The sequence below is a fragment of the Acartia tonsa genome, chromosome 7 (genome assembly GCF_053477335.1).
Source record: "Acartia tonsa isolate MP-2025a chromosome 7, ASM5347733v1, whole genome shotgun sequence".
NCBI lineage: Eukaryota > Metazoa > Arthropoda > Copepoda > Calanoida > Acartiidae > Acartia > Acartia tonsa.
Genome location: NC_137266.1, coordinates 29561551 through 29585857, shown reverse-complemented (window position 1 = coordinate 29585857; position 24307 = coordinate 29561551). Strand labels below are relative to the sequence as shown.

The following is a 24307-nucleotide window of genomic DNA, read 5'->3' as shown; positions in this document are numbered from 1 at the left end:
ATCTTGTGCTTTGCTACTTATGGATGTTATCATCCTTGTTTGTTTCATTTTCTTAGAGTGTGATTTAAATGCTTCCTTCTCCATTTTCACAATAAGCATCAGGACCGCAAGCATCTCTATCTAAAAATAAATTTTCACAATAAATAAATTCAACATCAATCTTTATGAGGCTTGTCAATGCTACATCTTCGAATCTAAAAAGGCTTATCCTAATATCTTTGTGAGAGATCAGGGATCTTAAGGGATTAGACAATAGACAATAAATTAAAATACAACTTCAATAATGAAAAACAAAATTACCCCTTCTGTAGAATGAAATATATGAAAAAAAAGTTTGTAAACTGCTAGTTTAGAACAAAATAACCAATATTCAATAAAAGTACCCAAAGTTTTAAAGTCAACATACAAGAGAGGTTGTTAGAAATTTAGTTATAATTTACATCCCAATGCCCCCCACCCTACAAAGAGGTATTTAGCAGGAAGGGAGGGGACCTTGGGCTTAATAATACAATAGTCCCCAAAGTTTTATAATAATGTTTTCTTATTCGTTGGCTTTACAGCTTTGGGGACTTTTATTGATATTTAAAGGTTGGAGACTAAGTTGAGTTTACAAACGGGTCAACCACTTATTGTAATCCACAAACAAGGTAATTTTTTGTATCATCATTGGGGATGTACATCAATTTATCGACCATTGCCTTATCCCTTTAGATCCCTGGTATATTGATTACCTCCATAAAGAGCACACTCATCGATATCAGAACAGCCAACATTGTCGACATGTAGCTCATAACCACGCACACATGTACAGTAAAAGCTGCCAACTGTATTGGTACACACGGAGTTACCACTGAAACAGTATTTTAGTATTGTAGGCACAATAAATTTAGAGTATACATAGATGTATAACCCCCTGTCAAGAACCTTTTGCGTCTGCTAGCAAATTGTTTTCTGCTACTTGGCTGTGTTAATATTCCTGATACTATTGGTTGAATAGCCAATTGAGAGCCAGCACATAGTCAATGGGATGAGGACAAACAGTTATTTAACTAATTCCTCCTCTAGTGTTTTAATCTAATGTAGGCACTCTATAATAACCAATGAGAATCTAGTCTATATCTAGTCTCCGACATTAGATATTGATATAAAAGATGTGTTAATTCTAGATAGATGACTTTGATTTTTCGTGAAGATTTCTTTGATCAAGTATTCCATTTCCAGTTTTAAACAACAGTTTTAATGCGAAAGAAATATTTGTAAAGGTTTTGTGATTTTTTGGGACAATGCTGCGTAGTTATGACGATATTGTATTTGCCCCACAAAAAATTATTTTAGATTTATTTCGCTTGTAGGCTATACCTTATTCCTGCCTCATTCACATTCTATTTGTTGAGAAATATCATTTTAGCACAATGCCCGTAGAGGCTAGTGGACTAACAGACAATCATCACTGATATCTAAAACCTACCCACAAAAGTCTGTTCCAACACTAGTCAAACATTCATCGTCATCAACACAAGTGTACTGATACAAAACATTAATTTTAATCAAAATAAGATTTAGAAAGTAATAATTCTGTAATAAAACAATTATTTTATTTGAAACTAGCAGCTACGCCCCCTAGAGGCCTCTAGGGGCACATGAGGGATAGGGGCGGTTGATTTTGAACACCCATTTTTTTAATTTAGATTATAAAGAAAAATATACAAAAGTTTTTTTTTTTTCTTTGGGCGATTTCTCACCCTGTTACCCTGTTAAGGAGAATCTGATCGGTTCAGCAGTTAGCGAGATCCTTCGGTACAAACATACAAACACACAGACACACAGACAAACACACAAACATCCTGTTACTTTATTATAAGGATATTTGTATGAAATTTTTGTATATCATTTTGGTAACCTTTATTTCCCAAACAATCTATTAAAAAGTTTAATTAAAAAAAATTCTTAAGATTCCCTTTCTGGAAATGACGGCTGACCACAAAAAACCTACTCCCCTCATTAAATTTATTTCCTTATGGCCTATTGGGCTCATCTATTCCCTATCAAGTTTTTTATTTTTCGACTTACACTGTCACACATCTCAGCACTTTGGTATGGATTGACCGGTTTTAAGCGGGCTCCCTGGCAGGATAGCAGGCACTATCGGGCTGCCCATTCGTTTATCAAAAATCGCCGCAGCTTTTAAACCCAGGTCTATTTCTTGCCTGTGTATCACAATCTCTGGAAACCCAGGATCTTTGGCCAGTGGGTGATCACTAGTTAGCTGCTCAACAGGTAGGGGAAACAACAGAACTGTTAACTTGGCTTTGCTGACCGAGACAGGTTGAATCAAAACTCGACAACAGAATCCTGTGAAACCCATTGTATTTAGATCCTCGAGGCTTACGGTGCTGCCGTTCTGTCTAACTAAGGAGTAGTCAATGAGGCTATGGTCTAATAGTTCAGAAGTTAAACCATATTTGAATACGAATTTTGAACATTCTATTTTCCCGATTTTCAGCGTTAAACCGTCGCCAAATGGCCACAATTTGGCCGTGCTAAAAGTTTTCGCCTCATTTCTAAAAATGCTGCCATCCAAAATTGTTGCAGAATCCGTAATAGTGTGATTATCAGCCAACAGCTTTAACCCACATATCACAACTGGGTCGCCATTAAAATTCTCATGCAAGGCATCAGCAACTCCGCTCCAGTTTTTTACAGATATTATCTTGCAATCGTTCACTGAGAAATCTACATTACAATCAAATCTGTCGTCTTTAATCACACTCAGCCGTTTTTTAGGTGGCATCGTGTTATGATATCTCGCACTTTTCATTTTTAAAGCAAAATCTATAGAACCTAATACGTCTGTGGTGAAATTAAAACTAACGTAGTGTAAGTGTACAGCACCACATGCACCCATTCCTATATCATACATCAATGGTATAATCAAAGAATGGGCCGACAGGGCTCATCAACAGAAGTGGATGAGTCCTGCTGACCCAAGATTCTGCAGACAAACACGAATGTTTCTGAAAGAAGCCAGAAACAATGTCTGGAAACTCATTCAGAACAAAAACAGGACTTTTGTCATGTATGCATGCCAGATCCTGACTGGCCACGCTAACACTAATAAACACTTATTTAGAATGAACCTGGCAGACAACCCAGGCTGTCAACAGTGTGGATTCCATGAGGAAACCATCGAACACCTCATCGGCTACTGCCCCAGATACAACAAGCTCAGGCTGGAGCTATTTGGTAACAACACCATACGGACCAAAGACTTCCATACCTTGAGTCTCAAGCACATATTGAAATTTATAAAAAAAACATGAAAATTTAGAGTTTAAAACCACAAGTTTAGAGAAACATATATTATAGGCGGACATAAGACATCATGTCACAACAAGAGAAGGCTAACATATACTATTTAGGTTTGCTAGCCAAGAACAGTGGTAACAAAGCAGATGGGTCTGTGGACAAGTGCGTAGCACAAGTTTGGTCCCTGCCTTGGACAAGATGGCGAAGTCGCCCAAGTTCCTGAGGCCTGCTACATTCTGATACCTGAAGTGTACAGCAAACCCAATATGCATCATAGACAAATTAGATCATGTAATTGCTTCTTGAAAATAAAAATCAGTAGTATATTTTTTCCCCTTAATAGCATATTTAATTTATTGAAAATTAATATAATGTAACAAAATAAAAAATCAAATTATTTAATACAAAAATTTATCTATGAAACATAGAATCAGAATCTAGAAACTAAATGGGTACTTTTAGCTTAGTTATAGGAGTAATTTTTTTTGACTCACTTATTTTAATCATTTTAAAAAGGCAAGCTTTAAAAAAGCCTAAATTGCAATTAAATTTATTTTCTTATGGCCTATTGGGCTCATCTATCCCCTATCAAGTTTTCAAAAATCAGATTTGTGTTTTATTTTTCGACTTACAAGAAATTGTCAAATTAGGTATTTTACTAAAATGAAAATATAATGTTTTTATCCCTGATTAACTCCTTGTTTATATCCTGCATCACAGTTACATTGGAAACTTCCCGCCACATTCTCACACTGGCTGTTAGTGCAGTTATCTACAATATTTAATTATAGCATCGTTTTATAGACAGTTTTCCGCGGATATTAAAATAAAAAAAAATAGTGATGAAGGCCCTAGCTAACAAAACAGGTATTAAGATAATGATTTTAATTTGATATTCGTGGAAAATTATTTTTAATACGATGCTATACATGATTTCAGTATGTCTGAGAACCAGTTCTAATCCAGTGGATATTAATCGGTTTCGAAGCCATACTGAAAACAAAAATTCATGAGCATTGAAACACAAAAAAATTATCAACCATTGCCTTATCCCCTTAGATCCCTGTTATATTGATTACCTTCATAAAGAGCACACTCATCAATATCAGAACAGCCAACATTGCCGACATGTAGCTCATATCCCCTCACACATGTACAGTAAAAGCTGCCAACTGTATTGGTACACACGGAGTTACCTCTAAAACAATATTTTAGTATTGTAGGCACAATAGATTTAGAGTATTCATAGATGTATAAATCCCTGTCAAGAACCTTTTTTGTCTGCTAGCAAATTGTTTTCTGCTACTTAGCTGTGTTAATATTTCTGATACTATTGGTTGATTTACCAATAAGAGCCAACACAAGGTCAATCGGATGGGGACAAACAATTATTTAACCCCTTCCTCATCTAGTGTTTTACTCTAATGTAGGCACTCTGTAATAACCAATGAGAATCTAGTCTTTATTTATTTTTGTAAATGTCTCCGACATTAGATATTGATATAAAAGATGTGATTCATTCTAGATAGATTACTTTGATTTTTCGTGAAGATTTCTTTGATCAAGTATTTCATTTCCAGCTTTAAACACCAACAGCTTTAATGCGAAAGAAATATTTGTAAAGGTTTTGTGATTTTGGAAGGCCAAGCTTTGTAATAATGACGACCTTTGTTTCTGCCCACCTCCCCCCCCTCAAAAAAAAAAATATATTTTAGATTTATTTCATTTATCTATATCATATTGGGGTACAGCTTGTAGATGCTAGTGGCCGAACAGACAATCATCACTGATATTTAAAACCTACCCACAAAAGTCTGTTCCAACACTGGTCAAACATTCATCGTCATCAACACAAGTAAACTGATACAAAACATTAATCTTAATCATAAAACAAAATAAGATAAGATTTAAAAAGTAATAATTCTGTAAAAAAAACAATTATTTTATTTAAAATATTTGAACCAAATTTTTGTTTATTATTTTGGTAACCTTTATTTCCCAAACAATCTATATAAAAGTTTAATTAAAAAAATTCTTTAGATCCCCTTTCTGGAAATGACGGGCTGACCACAAAAACCTACTCCTCTCTTTAAATTCATTATAGCCTATTGGGTTGTTTGGCTCATCTATCTCCTATCATAAAGTTTTCAAAAATCAGATTTGTGTTTTATTTTTCGACTTAAAAGAAATTGTCAAATTAGGTATTTTACTAAAATGAAAATATAATGTTTTTATCCCTGATTAACTCCTTGTTTATATCCTGCGTCACAGTTGCATTGGAAACTTCCCGCCACATTCTCACACTGGCTGTTAGTGCAGTTATCTACAATAGTTATTTATCGCATCGTATTATAGACAGCTTTCCGCGGATATTAAATAAAAAAAAACAGTTTCATTAGCCCCGAGGTGCCAAAGGCCCGAGCTACCAAAACTGACATTAATTCTATGATTTTTATTGTCTGTAATAAGATTATATACATGACGGTTCTAATCCAGTGGAAATTAATCAGTTTCGAAGACATACTGAAAACAAAATTCATGAGCATTGAAACACAAAAAAATATGGGATGGACAAACGGATAAAATTGAGCCATATGTTAAGTTGTAATAACAAATATGAAAAAGAGAGAATATGCAAATTACAAAGGAAAACACGAAAACTTAAACAATAAAATTTATGTCTCTTGGATCATAGCCGACAGACAGACAGTCAAAACAATGTGTAGAGTGAATGTATATATGTCATAGAAAATTTTCACTAAAAATTTCATTAGTTTATCATCAGTAATAGCCGGAAAAACCACATGTCCCCAAAATGTTAAAGACTGACTGCCAGAATAACTTTTCCAGTTTTCCACGAAAATTAAAATTGAATCATAAAATTATTACAAGTTTAAATCTTATAATTTTTCATTTTAATAAAGCAGTCTGTAATACGACGCGATAAATAAGTATAAGTAACCTGTAAAAAGCTGGCATTCATCGAGGTCAGAGCACCCAACATCACGGACAAAATTACCATACCCCGCCACACATAGACAATCAAATCCGCCAGCTGTATTCAAACATTCTGAGTGGTCCCTAGACATTCAAAACATTTAGCAGCTTGTCATTTGGTGTCTTTTAATGAACTAAAAAGTAGAATTTTTTTTACATGTTTGTCTCTTTATCACTGAAGAGCAATCCGTACCACTCTTATGCCAAAGGATGTTCAATGGGAAGGGTAATGGGGTGAATACCCACCCCATATTAAAATTTTACTCCCCTCTTTGGAGTGCCACAGGCACTAAAAATAGTTTTGTGGGTTATCAAACCTCTAATACCCCTTAACAATTTTTGACACTTCGCTTTAAAAAAAACAGATTATTTTTTTTCATTTTACTCCTAAATTATGTGTCGCCCCCTAAAAGAGGTCTAGCTTTAATAGTAGCTGAGTAAAGTAAATCATTTTCCCCATAGTGTTAAGGGCAGACGCACACACAAAGTGATGTATAGAACAGCTTGACTATTAAAAATATGTAAATAGTTACATATAGACAGTGTGAGGGGAATATTGCTTTTTAGTTTTTTAAAATAGAAGGCTTACCCACAATATCTTTGACCCTTGAGAGTCAAACATTCATCAGTATCCCCACATGAATACTAATTATTGAAAACCATTTTTTACAAAATATCGATACAAATAATTGATATGCTTTTTTGGTTTATTATCTTAGGAATATTTTTCTATTGTTACTTTCTTTATCTACTAGCGGCTACGTCCCTAGAGGCCTCTAGGGGCACTTGAGGATGGGGGAGTCGAATTTGATTACCCAAATTCTTATTTTAGATTTTAAAAGAAAAATTTTAAAAAATATTTTTGGGGGGTAGAAAATTTTTTTTTTGGGTGGGTGCACCCTACCATTTTTAATTTTAGTTAAAAAATAAAAAAAAAATTTTTTGGGGGGGGAAATTTTTAATTTTTGGGGTGTTGGGGTTGTTCCACCCCCCAAGAAAATAGTTATAAATCTTCCCGGGACCTATGAGAAGCTACCCTGTTAAGGAGAACCCGATCAATTCAGTGGTTAGCGAGATCCTTCGGGACACACAGACAAACAAACAGACAAACATCCTGTTACTTTAGTATAAGGATATGTTATTGATTGTGCTTGTAGTTATATGTCATTGTTATCGCACCTTTGTTCTGACATAAAAAAATATTTTTTAAATTTCATTTTTCTGGGGTTAAAGAAAGATTTTAGGAAAGACTAGGGGTGTTGGGAAAAAAGGATTACTAAGACCTTAGATCTTGTTTGAAATAAAAATAATAATACAATATAACTATTAATTCATTAAACTATTTTGGGCACTGCTACCCTCCCAAGAGAAATCACTCTTATAAAAAATAACTTCTCCAGCTCACTCTTTACAGAAGCCTCTACTAGAGGTATCTTAGTATCAATATAAGACAACACATAAACAGACATACAAACACCCAATTGATTGGTTAATAAAAATGGTTATTATTCCTGATCAGCTCCTCTATCAAATCCCTCATGACAAGCACACAAATAACCTCCGTCATAATTCTCACAGTCACCATTTATACAGGTTGCTAAAAAAAGGTAGATTTCAAAGATTTGGTTTTACTTAAATCTCCAGGTATTTTGGTCTTTTCCATTACACTTTTTAATTAACAAAAAAAAATATGCAGTCTATTCTTTTCTGAGGGTTTGGCGGATGAATTTAACATAACTCTTGTACAAATTTCAGTTTAAGATAATTACCCTTTTTTATAGGTCACAAATATCGATTTAAAGGTTTAGAGCCAGCACATAAGATAACAGGGTTATAAAAATTTGGACACCATGGAAACTGTCCCAATTTTGTATAACTTTTGCGGAACATGTTCCAGTTACGTCATATTTTTCTTTCCCGAAAAAGGGAAGGGGGAAAGAAAAAAAAGAGAAGGGGGGAAGAAAAAAGAGATGGGAGAAAAGGGGGTTTTCCCCATCTCTTTTGAAGAGATTTTCTTCCCCCCTTCTCTTTTTCGGGAAAGAAAAATATGACGTAACTGGAACATGTTCCGCAAAAGTTATACAAAATTGGGACAGTTTCCATGGTGTCAAAAATTTGTTACCAGTCTAATTTTCAGTCCAATGTCCCCTTCCTCCATGTATAATACCTGTTAAGCAATCATCAATATCAGAGCAGCCTTCATGTGGTGTAAAATTTCCATAGCCAGCCGAACATTCACAGCTGAAGCTACCCAGTCCGTTAATGCATGTGCTTTTTCTTCTATTAATTAAAATTATCATAAAAAAAAACTTTTCATGATAACATTCAAGAATATTTATTCAATTATACATAAATAGAACTTTTGGTAACAGTAGCGGCTGCACTCCTAGCATCTAGGGCCTCTATATTGATGAAGGAGAGGGAAATAAATAGCCTGAAATAATCCTATGACTTAGATATAAAATTTAAAAATCCTAAAACCATCCTATGTCCTATGTGAAGCTTCTCTAAAATGGATAACTCGATCGTTTTAGTTTAATTGTCTAAATATTAAACTAAATACAAAAAACCTTACAATTCTATATGATAGGATAGATTTTTTGACACAGGCCAAACTGCTGCAAAATTGTGTCAAAAAAATGAGGAATTATCCATCTCTGTTTTAGGTTTTTTTTCCCACTTCTCCTCTCATCTCCTTCATTTTATGACGTCATATGGATCATTTTTGACACAATTTTGCAGCAATTTGGTCTTTGTCGTTTTTTTTTTACATTTTTAATGATCTTTTGTAGAAAATGGATGTTAAATAATTGTGAAAGATGTTTACCCACAGTAATATTTTCCATCATATTCACATTCATTCAAATCTTCACAATATGGTATTCCTGTATCTTGCTTCCTAGAATATGTACATACTAGCGGATACGCACCTTGAGGCCTCTAGGGGTAGTTGAAGTTGGGGGGGGGGGGGGGGTAAAGCTGGAGTCTTAAAAGTTAGTTTTAAAAATAGTTGAAAGGTGGTGGTACCCAGCTTCTACCAACAATGAAATTAATTCGGAAAAAAATCACGAAACCTATACGTGTTTTTCAGCTGTCGTTGGGGGAAACACATTGTAAAATTGACGACCTCTCCATTTGCCCCCCAAACATTATTTTAGATTTGTTTCGCTTGTTGGTTATACCTTATTCCTGGGTGGTACCCTCTCCAAAATAATTTAAAACCTTCACTGGACCTATGAGAAGCTATATTGTAAAGGAGAAATATATCAGTTCAGCGTATCAGCACGATCCTTCGGTACAGACAGACAGCTAGACACACAGACAAACAAAATATCCTCTTTATTTTTATATAATGAAACTGGCTTTGCCCATCCTTGTTTTAAACAGGCTTTGCAGCTACTAATATTTCTTTGAGAAAGTGCTATTTGCTTGGCTGCTGTTGGAAATAGACTGAAAATTTTTAAAAAGATTCTTCCTTAAAACTGTAAGCTCTATTATAAAATAATCTTGACACTTTTGAACATATCTTATCAAATATTATCAAAATAATTTGTTTACATGCTTAAGAAAAGCACAATTTAGTATATATATATCATTTTGATTGACTAAAAAGTTTGCACAATCCTTGATAAATTAATTTTAAATTTTGCTATTCATTCCTAGCAACATAATTAAATATTCAGCAACCTTCACATTTTCAAAACTTTGAAGCGTCAAAGAAAACAAAAACTGAACTAATTATTGTTTTGAAAGTTAATCTAAATTATTGTCTGGTATTTATTAAGTGCAACAAAAGTAATGAAAATCAAATCAATCATTTTGAAAAGCCGAGTTCTTTCTAGAATTTTGCAGTGATTTATGTAAGAAAACATTATGTTGGATTATTTTTTTTCATTTAATTGACATTTTTTAATCTTAATTTTTGGAACTTGTTAATCTTTAAATTATAAAATTTGTGAAATAATATTTTATTTCATAATTTTGAAAATAGAAGATAGAAGAGTGAAGTGAAATTATATTGTTTATTACTCAATAAGGGCAAGGTTATTGTAACGTTATCCAATAGTCAAGGACAACTAAACTGGTCAGAGTCTCCTTTTCTTTATATGCATAAACCATTGGTTATTAGGCAATATCTATCTGATATCAAATACTTTGATAGCATTATTTTTTTCTGGAGCTTATTGTTCAGTATGTAATGGGCCTGTTTATGTGTCATGTTGGTCCCCATAATGCTACACATTTATAAGCAGAAGTGGTCATAATGTTAACATTTTTCTAATGAATTTAAATCAGTGTTCATTTCAATGGAATAAATTAAACAATGTATTCCTTGAACCCTTGAATATATGGCAAAAATAGATTAAAAATCAAAGTTAATGTCATTTTAATTGGTACATTATTTTAGTAAATTTCAGAATGAAGATATTTAATAACAATTAAAATATGTACACCAAAGTAACCTTTAAGGACTTATCTGAAAGGTATTAAAGCCTTAGAAATAGTTAGAATTGTCAGATTAAGTATAATCATTGAATTCTAAATACAAACCCCAGGTATAAAAAAAGTATCATACTTGCAATATAGTCCTGTCTCACAATCCTCGTCATTCAAACAACCTGGAATATTGATTAATAAACAATTTTATTTTTGAATACTTTAAATAAGATTTTAACCCATACAAAATTGCAGATAATTCAACATAATCTATTCTTAGTTATAATTTTATCTATCAGCTACACCACTAGCCTCATGACTCTTTCTTTGATTAAGAATTAGAAAATTAACGCTAAAAATCACAAATCAATTGGTCATATTGAAAAATCTTTTTCTTATAAGCTAATTCGGTACACCGACAAACCTCCTAATTAGACAAACCTCCTAAACCTCCAAATGCGACAAACCTCCTTATGCGACATCTCTTAAGTAAAACCTCCTAAAATTTTTTTTCATGTGTTAGTACATTTATTAAGTGTCAGGTAAGGGTCGATTTTTTAAAACTTTTTTGTATCGGATTTGAAACCTTGCCGTTGGGTAGCCAACACAGACTTTGGCAAAACTGTCAGAGGGATTTTAAAATTTCACCCTGTGAACAAAGTTATTCAAGAAATAAATTTCAGTTTTGAATTTCGTCCCTGTGTGTTTATATTGGATTGGATTTTTACATTGTTTCACTGTTAGTTCATAACTTTTAAAAGATTAAAAAAAAGTTTTTGGAAGATTTACAATTAAAATGTTTTAGGAGGTGTTATTTAAAAGATGTCGCATTATTTGGTTTGTCGCATTAGGACGTTTGTCCTTTATGAGGTTTGTTGCAATATGACGTTTGTCGGTGTATCGCTAATTCTTGTAAAGGATTACCCTTAGCTCTCCCAAAATGATAAAAACCTGCCAAAACCTAATATGTTTTTTTTCTTCAGTTGGAGAGATCTTTTGGTACAAAAAGACAAACATAGAGACATCCTTAATATTATTACCTGAAGAGTAAAGTCCACAAACATTATATTCCACATTACAGGGTCGGTAGCAACAGTTATCATTTGCTGAAAAGTCTTCTAAAGTGTTCCATGGATACTTGTCTCTAAATTTCAAATTCAATTTCTTTATCTTATAACTTATCCTTATCCTTATCTAAAAGTAACAGGATGTTTGTTTGTCTATTAGTACCGATGAATCTTAAAAATCGTTGTACCCATATGGTTTTCCTTTACAATGGAGCTCCTCATAGGTCATGGGAAGGTTTGTAACTGTTTTGTGGAAGGGTACCACCACCCAACCAAGAGAATTTGCTCATAGAACAAAAATGCCCCCCCCCCCCGACAAAAAAATAAATATTTTTAGGCGTTTATCACTATCTTGGACTGTATAGAACCCCCAAATCAACATTAACCCTATGAAAACATATGACCATCTTTTTATAAAATGTATGACTTTGTCAAAGCTATGAAAGGAATGAAAGTATAAACTTACTCTGGGAATAAGGATCTATCCAGACAATTAGCAGTACCACATACCAATCCAAGTGAACTCTGAAAAAAATTTAACTGATAATTTTAAAAAAAAATTAATTTAAATTAAAAAATTAAATTTATTTTGACAATTAATAGTAGAAAATGAAGTAAGTACGTTATTATCCTGTTACATTAAGGCGATTTTGACTAAAACATTTTACCATCACTATCTCGATTGAGATCTCAATTTTAGGGAAGCTTTTCATAGCGTCCAAGTTAGTTTTAGGCTATTTTGTATTTAAATTAAAATGTTTCTTTTTTTCTTTCCTTCAGTTTTGAAAACAAGGCCCCTTTTTGCTAGGAGTAACGCCTCTAGTTAATTTATTATTATTTTTTTTGTAACTAGAACACAAATATTTTACATTTTTGTCTCAAAGTGATGAAATAATTTAAAGCGCTGGAAAGTTTCATGTGCGACGTCTTAAAAATACGCCTATAATCCATTTTTTTTTTATGGGTTTCCTTTTCCACTTCTCCTCCCATTCCTCTCATTCCTCCTTTTTAGGACGTCACACATAACACTTTACTGCGCTTCAATAATTTACCTGACAGTCTTGATTAGTGCTACAGGATCCCTCCCCAGCTGAACAAGGTCTCTCAGGACTACACAATGGTTCACAACAATCATCCTCTTCATCCCAATACCCTCCAGCTGAATGATACCTGTAACAGCAAGTTTTGTTAGCTTAAACACACGATACAAAGTATGAATAGACACAGAACTTATAAAGAGGCAACAGAAATGTTAGACCACGTGATCACTGAATCGGATGACCTGCAGAAAAGTTTTGCTTCTCATTCCTGAGTTTAATTCTGATTAGGAATAAGGTATAACCCACAAGCGAAATAAATCTAAAATAATAATTAGGGGGCAGATGGAAATGTCATAATTTTTACTATGTGTTGTCCCGTAACGAAAGCTGAAAATACGTAGCAATTTTGTGATTTTTTCCCGAATTTATTTCGTTGTTGGTATAAATTCTGATTCTGATACAATTCCATATTTATAGCACAGAAAATTATTTATTTACTAAGTATATTTGCGATAACTTTTATTTAATAGATTCTTCCAATTTTTAACATTTACAAAACAGCCTGCTTTATTACTTCAAGATCCATGTCAGATCTATATAGGAAATAAATGTCTATAAATGAGCTCAAGTTTTCCAATGAATAAATGTTTAAAACTCATAGTGCTCCAAAAATCCATAATAAACTCTCATTGCCCAGAACGATGAGACCCATTATTTTACTTTATTAAAAATAAATTCATTTATTTCGTTTTATGTTGCTATTTACATTATATTGAAGTATTTAATTTCTAATCATAAAAAAGAAAATTTAAGTTTTAAATATAGTAAATTTAAGAAAACTCTGTTTTAAAAGAATTCGATTGTGGCGACACCCTTTGTGTGTTCAAATATTAAAGCTAAAATTTTAATCATATTAACCCTTTGGTGATGGTAATGTGAAAAAAAATATAATTGAAAAAATCTTTTTAAAATCATTTAGATTATTAAACATTTACTTCTTTCTTTTAGATAGTAATGGCGGGGGAGGAAAATTGATTTATTGAGAAATAGATAAATAGATATGTACTCATAGAAAACTAGCCAATAGTGAGATAGTTATATCGAGCCAACTCTAGTATTATATATTATAACCATTCCCGGGATCTTAAGACATAGACAATGGTCAATAAATTAAAATACATCCCAAATGATGATAAAAAATAATTATCCTTTTTGTAGATTAAAATTATTGGTTCAAAAGTTTGAAAACTACTAGTTTGGAACCAACCAATCAAAATGAATAAAAGTGCTCAAAGTTTTTAAGCCAATATTACCATAACATGAATATAATTGAATTTACAGTCTAATGTCTCCTTCCTCCCTGTATAACAGTTGTGCCTGTTTAAGACAAAAGCATTCTCTCTACTCTTACTATCACAATCTGAGGACATAGCAGCAACAGGTACCATTTTAAACAACTTTAGTATGGCACGAACCTGAGCAAGTGGACACGTTACCATTTACGCTGAACATAAACAATTATTATTTCGACAGACTGGAGAAGCAGCACATTGTTACCATGGCACGTGACTCTAAAAGTAAGAGTAGTGAGAATGCCTTGACTCACAAAGGACGTACAATCCATGAGTTGGTTTTTGTTTAAATGTTTAAATTAACATAATTAACGTTATACCTCCCTGAAAGCAAGTGGACATGTTACCAATTAGCCTGGACTTACTTTAGACAATTATTATTTCCACAGACAAGAGAGCCAGCACATTCCACATCATCATCGCAATCTCCCTCTCCTTCGCCACACTCTCCCAAATATGATCTGATAATTATTATTTCATTCAATTTTCAAAACCGAAGCTTTTCTATACTTAGGGTGGACCCATCCGTCCATCTCTGTAACGTCTAGGTTAATTTAGACATGTAATATTTGTACTGTCCATTCAAAACTTTGCATGATGATTTATGTAACAGACAGGTACGATTTACAAAGCTTAGAAACTCTATAATCGTAACTTGAAAGTCCGGGCTTCCGATTAAAACATGCTGATATTTAAATTAAAGTACGATGTTATAAGCAAAGCATATTTATAATTAAGTCTAAAAAGTATGTCTTTAAACAGAATTCTGAATTTAAGCAATATTCCATCAAATTTATATACAATTATCTTTAGACTCCTAAATTTATATTCTTCTTAATAAATTAGAAGTTACACTTTAAAGGAGATCCATATCTGTTCAGTGGTTATCAAGCTATTTCGGTACACATTCGTTACTTGAATATAAATATTTACTTCACCCACAAATAATCAAACACGCTTCTGAAGTCAAGGTGACGAAAAATACGATTCTATTTACAGCGAAAATGGATTTATTACTTGGATCTTACACCAGATTATCATGTACTCTAATAATACCCTCTATTCAGCGCCTTCACACCATCCCCTCCTAATGTATGACCAATAAATGAAGTCCAAATTAGCAACCTAAATTGACGACAATTTTTCCACTGTCATAATATCCACGTATATTCTATATCCATTACAGCCAATTACCTGTGACAACAATCCTGTGCTCCCCTGAAAAGTAAATAACAATTTTAATAATCTGGAATATAATTTCTTTTATTCTTAATGTGTACCAAAGGATCTCTAAAAACCACTTGACCAATACGGTTTTCCTTTAGAGTGAAGCTTCTCATTAGGCTCTGAAAAGTTTAATAGCTACTTGGCGGGAAGGTACCTCCACCCTCCAAAGAGAAATCACCCAACAAATTTTTTACTATTTCTTTTTAAAACTAATATGTATAGTGCGAGGAGGGGGAGGGGGGTGTTGTTGTTGTTGTTGTCCTTACCCCCAAATAATTGCCCTGCAAGTAAATTCAGTCAATATCTAATAAACACTTTTTATTCTCAAAAGTTAGGATATAGTTGAAAATGTTACCTACAGATCATTGTTATATTTTCAAGTTGATGAACATCAAAATATATTGAAACACTTTCTCCTACTAATACATAAAAAAGAGTTAAAAATGAAAGTGGCGTCGTCCCTAGTAAAATATTTTTACTCGAGAGAATAACGTATATCATATTCTTATTCTTTATAAATTTATATTTTTGATTTAAACCTCATAAGGAGCATGTTTTTACAAATAGTTAAATTTTCTGTAAAGAAGAACATTTTAGGAAGACCGGTTGGCGAAATATTTTGCAAAAAATGGACGGATGGACAGACCTACATCATTCTACTTCATTGGTTTTAAGAAGTTCTATACCTGGATTTTCTAGATATAGTAAATTGGCAAGTGTACATGTATTATCTAAAATTAGGTTGATAATTACTAATAGCAGCTAAGATGTTTGAAATTATAAGCTAAACATGAGGCATACATTGAGAGAAGGAGAGAGACAAAAGGACACACAGGTTGGGAGCTAGAGAAAGGAGGGGGGGGGGGGGGTTGAGAGAGAAAAAGAAAGACAGTTAACATACGTTAGTTAGGGTCGGATATGTAGTATAAGTGTATTCATACAGGAAAGATAACCAAGAAGATATCAGCAATACAAACAGAGATAATTAAGAAAGGACAACAGACACGATTACTTATACAGTTGCTTTGTTACCAAAAATTAATTGGCAACAACTTTTATAAAATCCATATTAAAAATAGAAAAGTACTGAAATATGTATGATATTCTTGAATTGGCTTCCTCCATAGACCATATGTAAAAGGACATGGTCTATCAAATCCGCGCATCAATTGAAAAATGCGATTAAATAATATTTACCTGTATTATCAAATTTAAAAGCATTACAGGTGTGGTTTTGTAGACTACATCTTTGGCCACACTGCAGAATGGATCGCGATGGTTTACTCTCAAAGGCATACTATAAACAACTTTCATCTTCGAACAAGGATGACAAAGCTACCAGGGAGGGAGGGGACATAGGGATGTTTATTACATTAGTCTCCAAAAGTATTATAATGACGTTTTCTAATTCGTTGGCTTAACAACTTAACACTTACATTTTTATTGGTTGGTTCCTTAAAATGAGTATTCAAACATTTCAAACACTAATTGTAATTTATAGAAGGGGAAGTTTTGTGTATAATCATTTGGGATGTACATCAATTTATCGGCCATTGTCTTTTCCTTTTAGATTCCTGCAAACCTTCAAGGGCGAAACTCATCAAAACAGACGTTAGGAAAGTCAATTTTTGATCTGTTGTAAAATTGTTTTAAAGATTTCAAGAAAGTCATATGATTTTTCATTATGACTCAATGAACCGGATTGATCCGACGGATACTTATAAAATTCGAAGCTACTCGGAAAAATTATTTAAAGTCTGGATCTACTGCAGTTCACGGTAAAATATTGCTGGTAACGCAATTTTCCAAAAATCTATGAATTTTAAAGGCTGCTATCTACCAAACGGCTGAACGTACAGATAATACCCGCACACCATTTTAAGCAGCATATAAAGGCCTACAAATAATCTGGAATAGCCAAGATCCGATGATGCACAGGGAAAGCTTCACTGAAGAAAAAACGCGTAAAATAGGTATTTTTCGCGCATTTCTCTGCACTGCGAGATAATTATGCATAATTGATTTATGTCTATTCCAGTTTATTTGTAGGCCTTCTTATGCCGCTTAAAACAGTGTGCGGGCATGATCTGTACGTTCAGACGTTTGGCAGCTATCAGCCTTTAAAATTAATAGATTTTTGGAAAATTGCGTTACCAGCAATATTTTACCGTGAACTGCAGTAGATCCTAAAGTCTTAACTAGAATGTTACCATCCTTGTTTCTTTATACACAAAAACGCATATCAGCTTATATTTGTACACTAGTAATAAACTGTGACCATGGGGTTGTGTAAAATATTATTCTGTCCTTTTAGTGTCATATTGGAATGATGTCATATATCTAGATATAAATATGAATAAGCTAAAAAATCACTTTTTTGTATGTTTATACCAAAAATTGCGTATTTGCAGTCCGAAATGTTTATGACTATATCCATTAACTAGCGGCTACGCCCCTAGAGGCCTCTAGGGGCACTTGAGGAGGAGAGAATCAAATTTAATAACCCAATTTCTTATTTTAAATTTTTAAAGAAAAAGTAAAAAAAGTTTTGGGGGGGAGGGTATTTTTCATTTTTTTGGGGGGGATGGGGTGTCCCACCCCCCAAAAAAATAGTTATAAACCTTCCCGGGACCTATGAGAAGCTACCCTGTTAAGGAGTACCCGATCGGTTCAGCGGTTAGCGAGATCCTTCGGTACAGACACACAGACACACAGATACACAGACACACAGACACACAGATACACAGACACACAGACACACAGACATCCTGTTACTTTAGTATAAGGATAATAAAATACAATAGCCCCCCCCCCCCTTAAAAGGGTTTAGGAAGCTTTTTTTGCTATTAAGTGGAAACAGCGTATAGTGTCCAATAAAAAATTACGTCATACAAAATTGGATTTTCAGTAGTCGACTTTGGGGGGCCAGTACTTTCTCCCTGATTGAGATATGGCCTTCAAACTTTGACCTATTCTAGTACATGTCCCCAATAGTATCTGTATAAATTTATAGCTCTATATCTCAATTTTGAAGCGTTTTGCAGCCATTCTTGCAAAAGGTAGAATATTTGAACATAAGAAAAATGCGCTAAAACCATTTTTAGATGTTGACACCTAAGTTTTTAATTTTCAACTTTACTGTACTTTTTCAACAAAAAATGTATTTTTTTTGGTTGTTTCATAATTTCCCTTAAAAAACGAAGAAAATAAGCCATTAATCATTAAATTCTGATAACTATAAGTGGGGTAAAATTGCTTTCAAAAAAGTGCTCATAAAAAAAAACACACTGTATAACGTCAATTTTTATTGGACACTATACGCTGTTTCTATCAAGTGAGCTTCCTAAAACTAAAAAGTTTTTTTAGATGCTACTGAAGTGCGAACACAGTAATAGTGTCTGACTGATTATGACGTAACAAAAAAAATTAGCCAATGAGAGACCGTTATTGACCAATGGTAAAATACAGGGTGTACCACATAAATCCGGACTTTTTCTTATTTTTAAATAAATAAACATAAAATCGTCAATTTTAAAGATTTTATTGAATTTTAAAAACTGGTAAGCAAACTAGGTATATGACAATTAGATTATTCAATAAAATCGACGCCAGCCTCAATCACCGCCTCTACCCGCCCCCTGAACCGCCTGCCGACCCTGGTCACCAAGTCCCTGTCCAAGATGGCCAAGTTCTCCATAATAGGAGCAATGAGAGAGGTCTTTTTGGTATGGGCTTGTCTATTGGTTCATGCTTTAATGGCGCTCCATGCCCAAAAGTCCATTGGATTAAGATTGGGGCTGCTGGGTGGCCACATTTCCTTAAGGACGTGAGTAACAGCAGGATCCAAATTAACCCATCTTTCAAGCTACCCTTTGACACGACGGCTCTCATTTGGGCCACAGTTGAGCTAGAACAACGTTTTATACATTTTTAAAAATGGCATGAAGATTAAGATAGGGTTGTCAGCGCAACACATAGTCTAAAACTAGTTTCAAGGTTCCATATGGACCCCTAAAGTCAAGAACCGAGAAATTTTTCAAGATTTTTGACGTATTGGACATCTTAAAATCAACCACGATTCACTTTGTCGGAGTACTACAGCCAAGTCAGCTGTGATAGAGAGCTCTAGTCTTTTCTAGTGTTTTCACTAGGTATCTAATAATATCTCCAGCAAGTTACATTCTATCTCACCTACAGATGGGCTGAGGTCAGATTTAGTAGGCCCAAGTAAAAAAATCCATGGTAAACTATGCGCGCTTCGAATCTGCCTTGTTGAACATATGCGCGTCCAGCTCGGCGTACACGTCCTCCATCGTCCAAAGATTTTCATGGGCAAAAAGGTCATTACCTAAGCTTTTTATAGTGGGGTCAAATGTCCTGATAGGTCAAGTAGTTTTGGCGCTATGGCCATTTAAAAAAAGTCCGGATTTATGTGGCGCACCCTGTATATAGTGGCCTCTCATTGGCTACTTTTTTTTGTTACGTCATAATCAGTCAGACACTATTACTGTGTTCCTGAAGTGCAATCACATTTTCTGCATAAATCGACAACACAAAACCACTGTCGCGCAATTTTTAAAATTCCTTTTGTACTAAATTTTGACAAATATTTATAATATAATGTATTATATTTATATTCATAAATCTGCAGGAAATCACAAAAATAGAAGCTCACATTTATTTCCACCTGGGTGGTTATTAATTATTATCATTTCAATTTTCCTAGTACTGGCATAGCAGGCTCAGAAGGGGGGCCGCGCAGGGAGATAACGGGATAAGACATTGGCTGATAAATTGATTGAACGTTAACCTCAATGAACAAAACAATGAACCAAACAATCAAAATTCAATAAGTCCCTAAAGTTGTTAAGCCATTGAATAAGAAAACGTTGTTATAAAACGTTGGAGACTAACTTAATAAACAGCCCAATGCCCCTTCCTTACCGGGGGCCTGCTTAGTTGGCTCTTCATGAAAACAAAGATGAAATCATCCATTAAACTGAATCTCTACATGTAATATACTAATAAATTAAAGAACGTAGTCTGAGCGAAAATTCCTTGTAAAAATATCCCAATAGTAGAATCTATATTTCAAGAATCTGGAGAATAGGATAATTACTTTATAAAAATCTTTTTTTTTATAAACTAAGCTAAAAAAATCTGTCCTTTCGTCTACAGTCGTCTAAAGATGAAGATCTGTTACAAAATAACAGATATGCTTAATTTTATGTTGACAGACAAAAATAAGCCTAACAACTTGGGCAGATAAACATCCAAAATCAACTAACTTATAATTATTTTAGCAGAAATGACGGATCTTGAACAAAATAGCTTCAGACAAAGTAGCTTCGGACAAAGTAGCTTCGGATAAAGTAGCTTCAGGACAAAGTAGCTTCAGGACAAAGTAGCTTCAGGACATTTACTTAAGAAAAGTAGTTTTCTAAGAAAAATAGTCTCCAATATGGCCGCAGCGCTCGGCCCCCTGGCCTGCCTAGCCGCGGGCGCTCGGCCCCCTAGCCTATAACCTAACCTAACCTATGTTAGCCTCAGAACATTTATTTAAGAAAAATATCATCAAACGATAATACATAGGTAGTTAGAATTCCGTGGATTTTGCAAAAAGTGGTTGATAGATTTTTACAATTTTTAATATTGTTTTTACAATTTTGAATAATGTTTTCACAATTTTTTTGGTTAGGTTAGGTTAGGTTAGGTTATAGGCTAGGGGGCCGAGCGCCCGCGGCTAGGCAGGCCAGGGGGCCGAGCGCTGCGGCCATGACCTTTATTAACAGGGGAGGCTTCTTTCCTTAGGAGAACTTTGTCCGGAAGCTACTTTGTCCGGAAGCTACTTTGTCCTGAAGCTACTTTGTCCTGAAGCTACTTTGTCCGAAGCTACTTTGTCTGAAGCTACTTTGTCCGAAGCTACTTTGTCCAAGATCCGAAATGACGACTGGAAATTATTTTTATGCTTAAAAAAATTGGAAAAATGCCTAGACACACAAAATTTGATATGAAATTAATAAAAAAAGTTACACACACTGACAAACTTTTTGGAGATTTTTTTAGAGGTCCTTATGGTGTTCAAATAAGTATTACTTTATTTTTAAACTAGCGGCTACGCCCCTAGAGGCTCTAGTGGCACTTTAAATGTTTTTTTTTAATATTTAAAATATGTCTATGTTGCATTTGACGTTTATGTTTGCGTTGAACTCTCTTACTAAAATCAAGAAACGTAAAATAATTTCGATTTTTTGTGATTTCTCTTGGGAGGGTGGTGGTACCCTCCCCCAAAATAGTTAAAAACCTTCTCAGGACCTATGAGAATCTACCCAGTTAAGGAGAACCCGATCGGTTCAGCGGTTAGCGAGATCCTTTGGTACAGACACACAAACACACAAACATCCTGTTACTTTAGTATAAGGATGGCGGAAAAGGTAAAATAGTTCATGATAAAGATAAAATTCTTCATTAAGTTTTAGTTTAAATGCAAAAGTTTAAATTTAGTATATATTCTTTACATTAATTTGTCCAAAAAAAGATGAATAGGATATTATACAAAAATATCATAATAGAGCTGCTTTCTACATCGAACCTAAAAGTTATAGAAATCATCATATAAAGTTTAATTAACGAAAGTAGCAATCCGTACGTAGGTACGGACCGGCCCTAATACTAAAAAAGCTTCGCTTTTAAAACTTACAATTTTATTTTGAGTAATTTTTTTTCGTGAAGATTTAAGTTTTTTCCTGATTAAAAGATGAAACACTTATATTTGATGTCTTCTCATAAACATAGCTTAAGAAATATAAAATATATAAAAATCACAACTTATTACGCATGTTTATTTAAAACTTTAACTTGCAACTAGAAAAAAACCTCAATAAGCTTTTAACAGTATCTTTAACTTGAATAGTGCCTAAATTTTTATGTTCACTTTTTTTGTACATTGATATTCTTTTCAATATCTATTAGGTAATAATTTAATTTTAATCGATTTTAACTCAAGGATCTTAAGGGAAAAGACAATGGACAATAATTGATATATATCGCAAAAAATGATAAAAAATTCCCTTAAAATCCAGATTAAAATTATTTGTTAAAAAGAATGGTCACTACTACATAGTTTGAATTTAACCAAATAATAATAACCAAAGTTTTGTACCAACTTAGTTCTTGAAATTTGGGTACAAGTTTGATTTACAGTCCAATGTCCCCTCCGTCTATTATTTAACGGTAAACATTTTCACAGAAAATCTATCTTAATTAACTATTTTTTTAAAAAACACTAGAATAACTTACCCATACGAAACTGTAAGATTATAGAACAATATTGGAACCAAAGATTCGTAAATGCTGTGTCTTCGACGAGGCATTCTGTAGGAGTGAAAGAAATATATAAACTTTCTGTTGACAAAAGGACTAATGACACTTTTATCCTACATACAAATCAGCAAAAAATATTTTTTTAAATACGAGATTAGTAAACAGCAAAATATTAAAAAAGTGAAAAATATTTGTCTTCTATTTCATATTAAATAAATTATGTAAATACCTATTTAGAAATTCAGATTTGGTAGATTCTTTTTTGGTTTATTTGTAAACATTATCCACCTTCCTTTAAAAATAGCATAAAACCTTCTTATGACCAGTAAGCATTTTCCCTGAATAGCAGAGCTCAACCGGTTCAGCGGTTAGCAAAATCTTCAGCGGACAGACATATGGACCAATAGATATTGTTTTACTTTGTTTTATGGATTATGTTTATCGCATAAATGGGGTATTCCTGTCCAGTTTTTTGTTTAGGAATGAATATTTCTTACCCGAGGGAATAAATGATGGACCGATATTTTATCTTCCAAAAAAAATTAAAAATCTTCTAAAATCATACCAGGGATATAAATGAGATACCAGGGAAATAAATGAATATTTACATCCACTATTTAAGGGGTTGTTTATATGGGAATGATTATGTACTATGAAGATTAGAGTAAAACACTAGGGGGGGAAGGTGATAAATAACTATATGTCCCCATCCCGAGAACTATGGGCCAACGCTTTATTGGGTCTTTGAAAATCAACCAAATTCTAAAATCTTCCAAAAAAAATTAAAAATCTTCTAAAATCATACCAGGGATATAAATGAGATACCAGGGAAATAAATGAATATTTACATCCACTATTTAAGGGGTTGTTTATATGGGAATGATTATGTACTATGAAGATTAGAGTAAAACACTAGGGGGGAAAGGTGATAAATAACTATATGTCCCCATCCCGAGAACCATGGGCCGACGCTTTATTGGGTCTTTGAAAATCAACCAATTGTGTCGGAAATATTAACAAAGCAAAGTAGCAGAAAACAATTTGCAGACTAAAAAGGTCCTTGGAAAAGGGGGGAAGAGTAGTTATCTCTATATAGACGTGTTATATGAAGGCACATTTTTGTTGGTTTGTATGAAGCTTAGTTAGTTGTACAATGTACATATGTCTGTCTATTTTAGTGCAATTTATTTTTTGCATTATAATGAGCTTTGATATATGCTTTTAGAGACAATTCCTGTCAATCTTCCTACTATAATAAAAAAAGCGGCTACGCCCCTCTAGAGGCCTCTTGGGGCACTTGATTGAGAGAGTGGAGGAGGAATATTAATTAAACCCCCATTTTCGAATAGGAAGAAAAATTTTAAGTTCATTTTTTTCTTCCAGCGATTTCTTTCCCAAAATAGTTCCTTTGACCTATGCGAATCTTCATTTTACATCATGTTACTTTTATAAAAGGATATAAAGATTATTTTTAATTTTTTTTATCAAACTTTTGTATTGTAAGGTTCCTATAAATTTCTAATTTTATTTAAAGCTTAAAAAGTAGAAAAATACGCAT

General features: G+C 33.4%; 1 protein-coding gene across 3 annotated transcripts; it reads right to left on the bottom strand.

Moving 5' to 3' along the window:
• LOC145324258 (uncharacterized) lies at positions 1 to 22804 on the bottom strand. 3 transcript variants are annotated; one of them, XM_080166880.1, is made up of 23 exons: positions 22726 to 22804; positions 22175 to 22221; positions 16624 to 16725; positions 16113 to 16157; positions 15782 to 15845; positions 15394 to 15417; positions 14565 to 14660; positions 12860 to 12977; positions 12274 to 12332; positions 11781 to 11884; positions 10880 to 10922; positions 9131 to 9202; positions 8471 to 8583; positions 7817 to 7900; positions 6893 to 6950; positions 6269 to 6387; positions 5549 to 5629; positions 5111 to 5171; positions 4386 to 4504; positions 3998 to 4078; positions 1469 to 1529; positions 732 to 850; positions 1 to 120 (listed from the first exon to the last, which is right to left on the bottom strand). In XM_080166880.1, the coding sequence occupies exons 1-23, from the start codon at positions 22797 to 22799 to the stop codon at positions 65 to 67; spliced, it is 1800 nt and encodes a 599-aa protein (XP_080023006.1). In that variant the 5' UTR covers positions 22800 to 22804; the 3' UTR covers positions 1 to 64. The 3 variants fall into 3 exon arrangements, with proteins under 3 accessions (XP_080023006.1, XP_080023008.1, XP_080023009.1); XM_080166882.1 differs by having other exon boundaries at positions 15782 to 15842; XM_080166883.1 differs by lacking the exons at positions 4386 to 4504; positions 5111 to 5171; positions 5549 to 5629.
• Positions 22805 to 24307: the final 1503 nt, after the last annotated feature.

Bases quoted from the DNA above. Each gene is read 5' to 3' on its own strand.
- LOC145324258 (XM_080166880.1), bottom strand. From the start codon at position 22,799: ATGCCTCGTCGAAGACACAGCATTTACGAATCTTTGGTTCCAATATTG. The intron at 11,885-12,273 runs GTAAGTTTATAC...TTTGAAATTTAG, and splicing joins GATAGATCCTTATTCCCAGA to AGACAAGTATCCATGGAACA. The intron at 9,203-10,879 runs GTATGATACTTT...TACATATTCTAG, and splicing joins GAGACAGGACTATATTGCAA to GAAGCAAGATACAGGAATAC.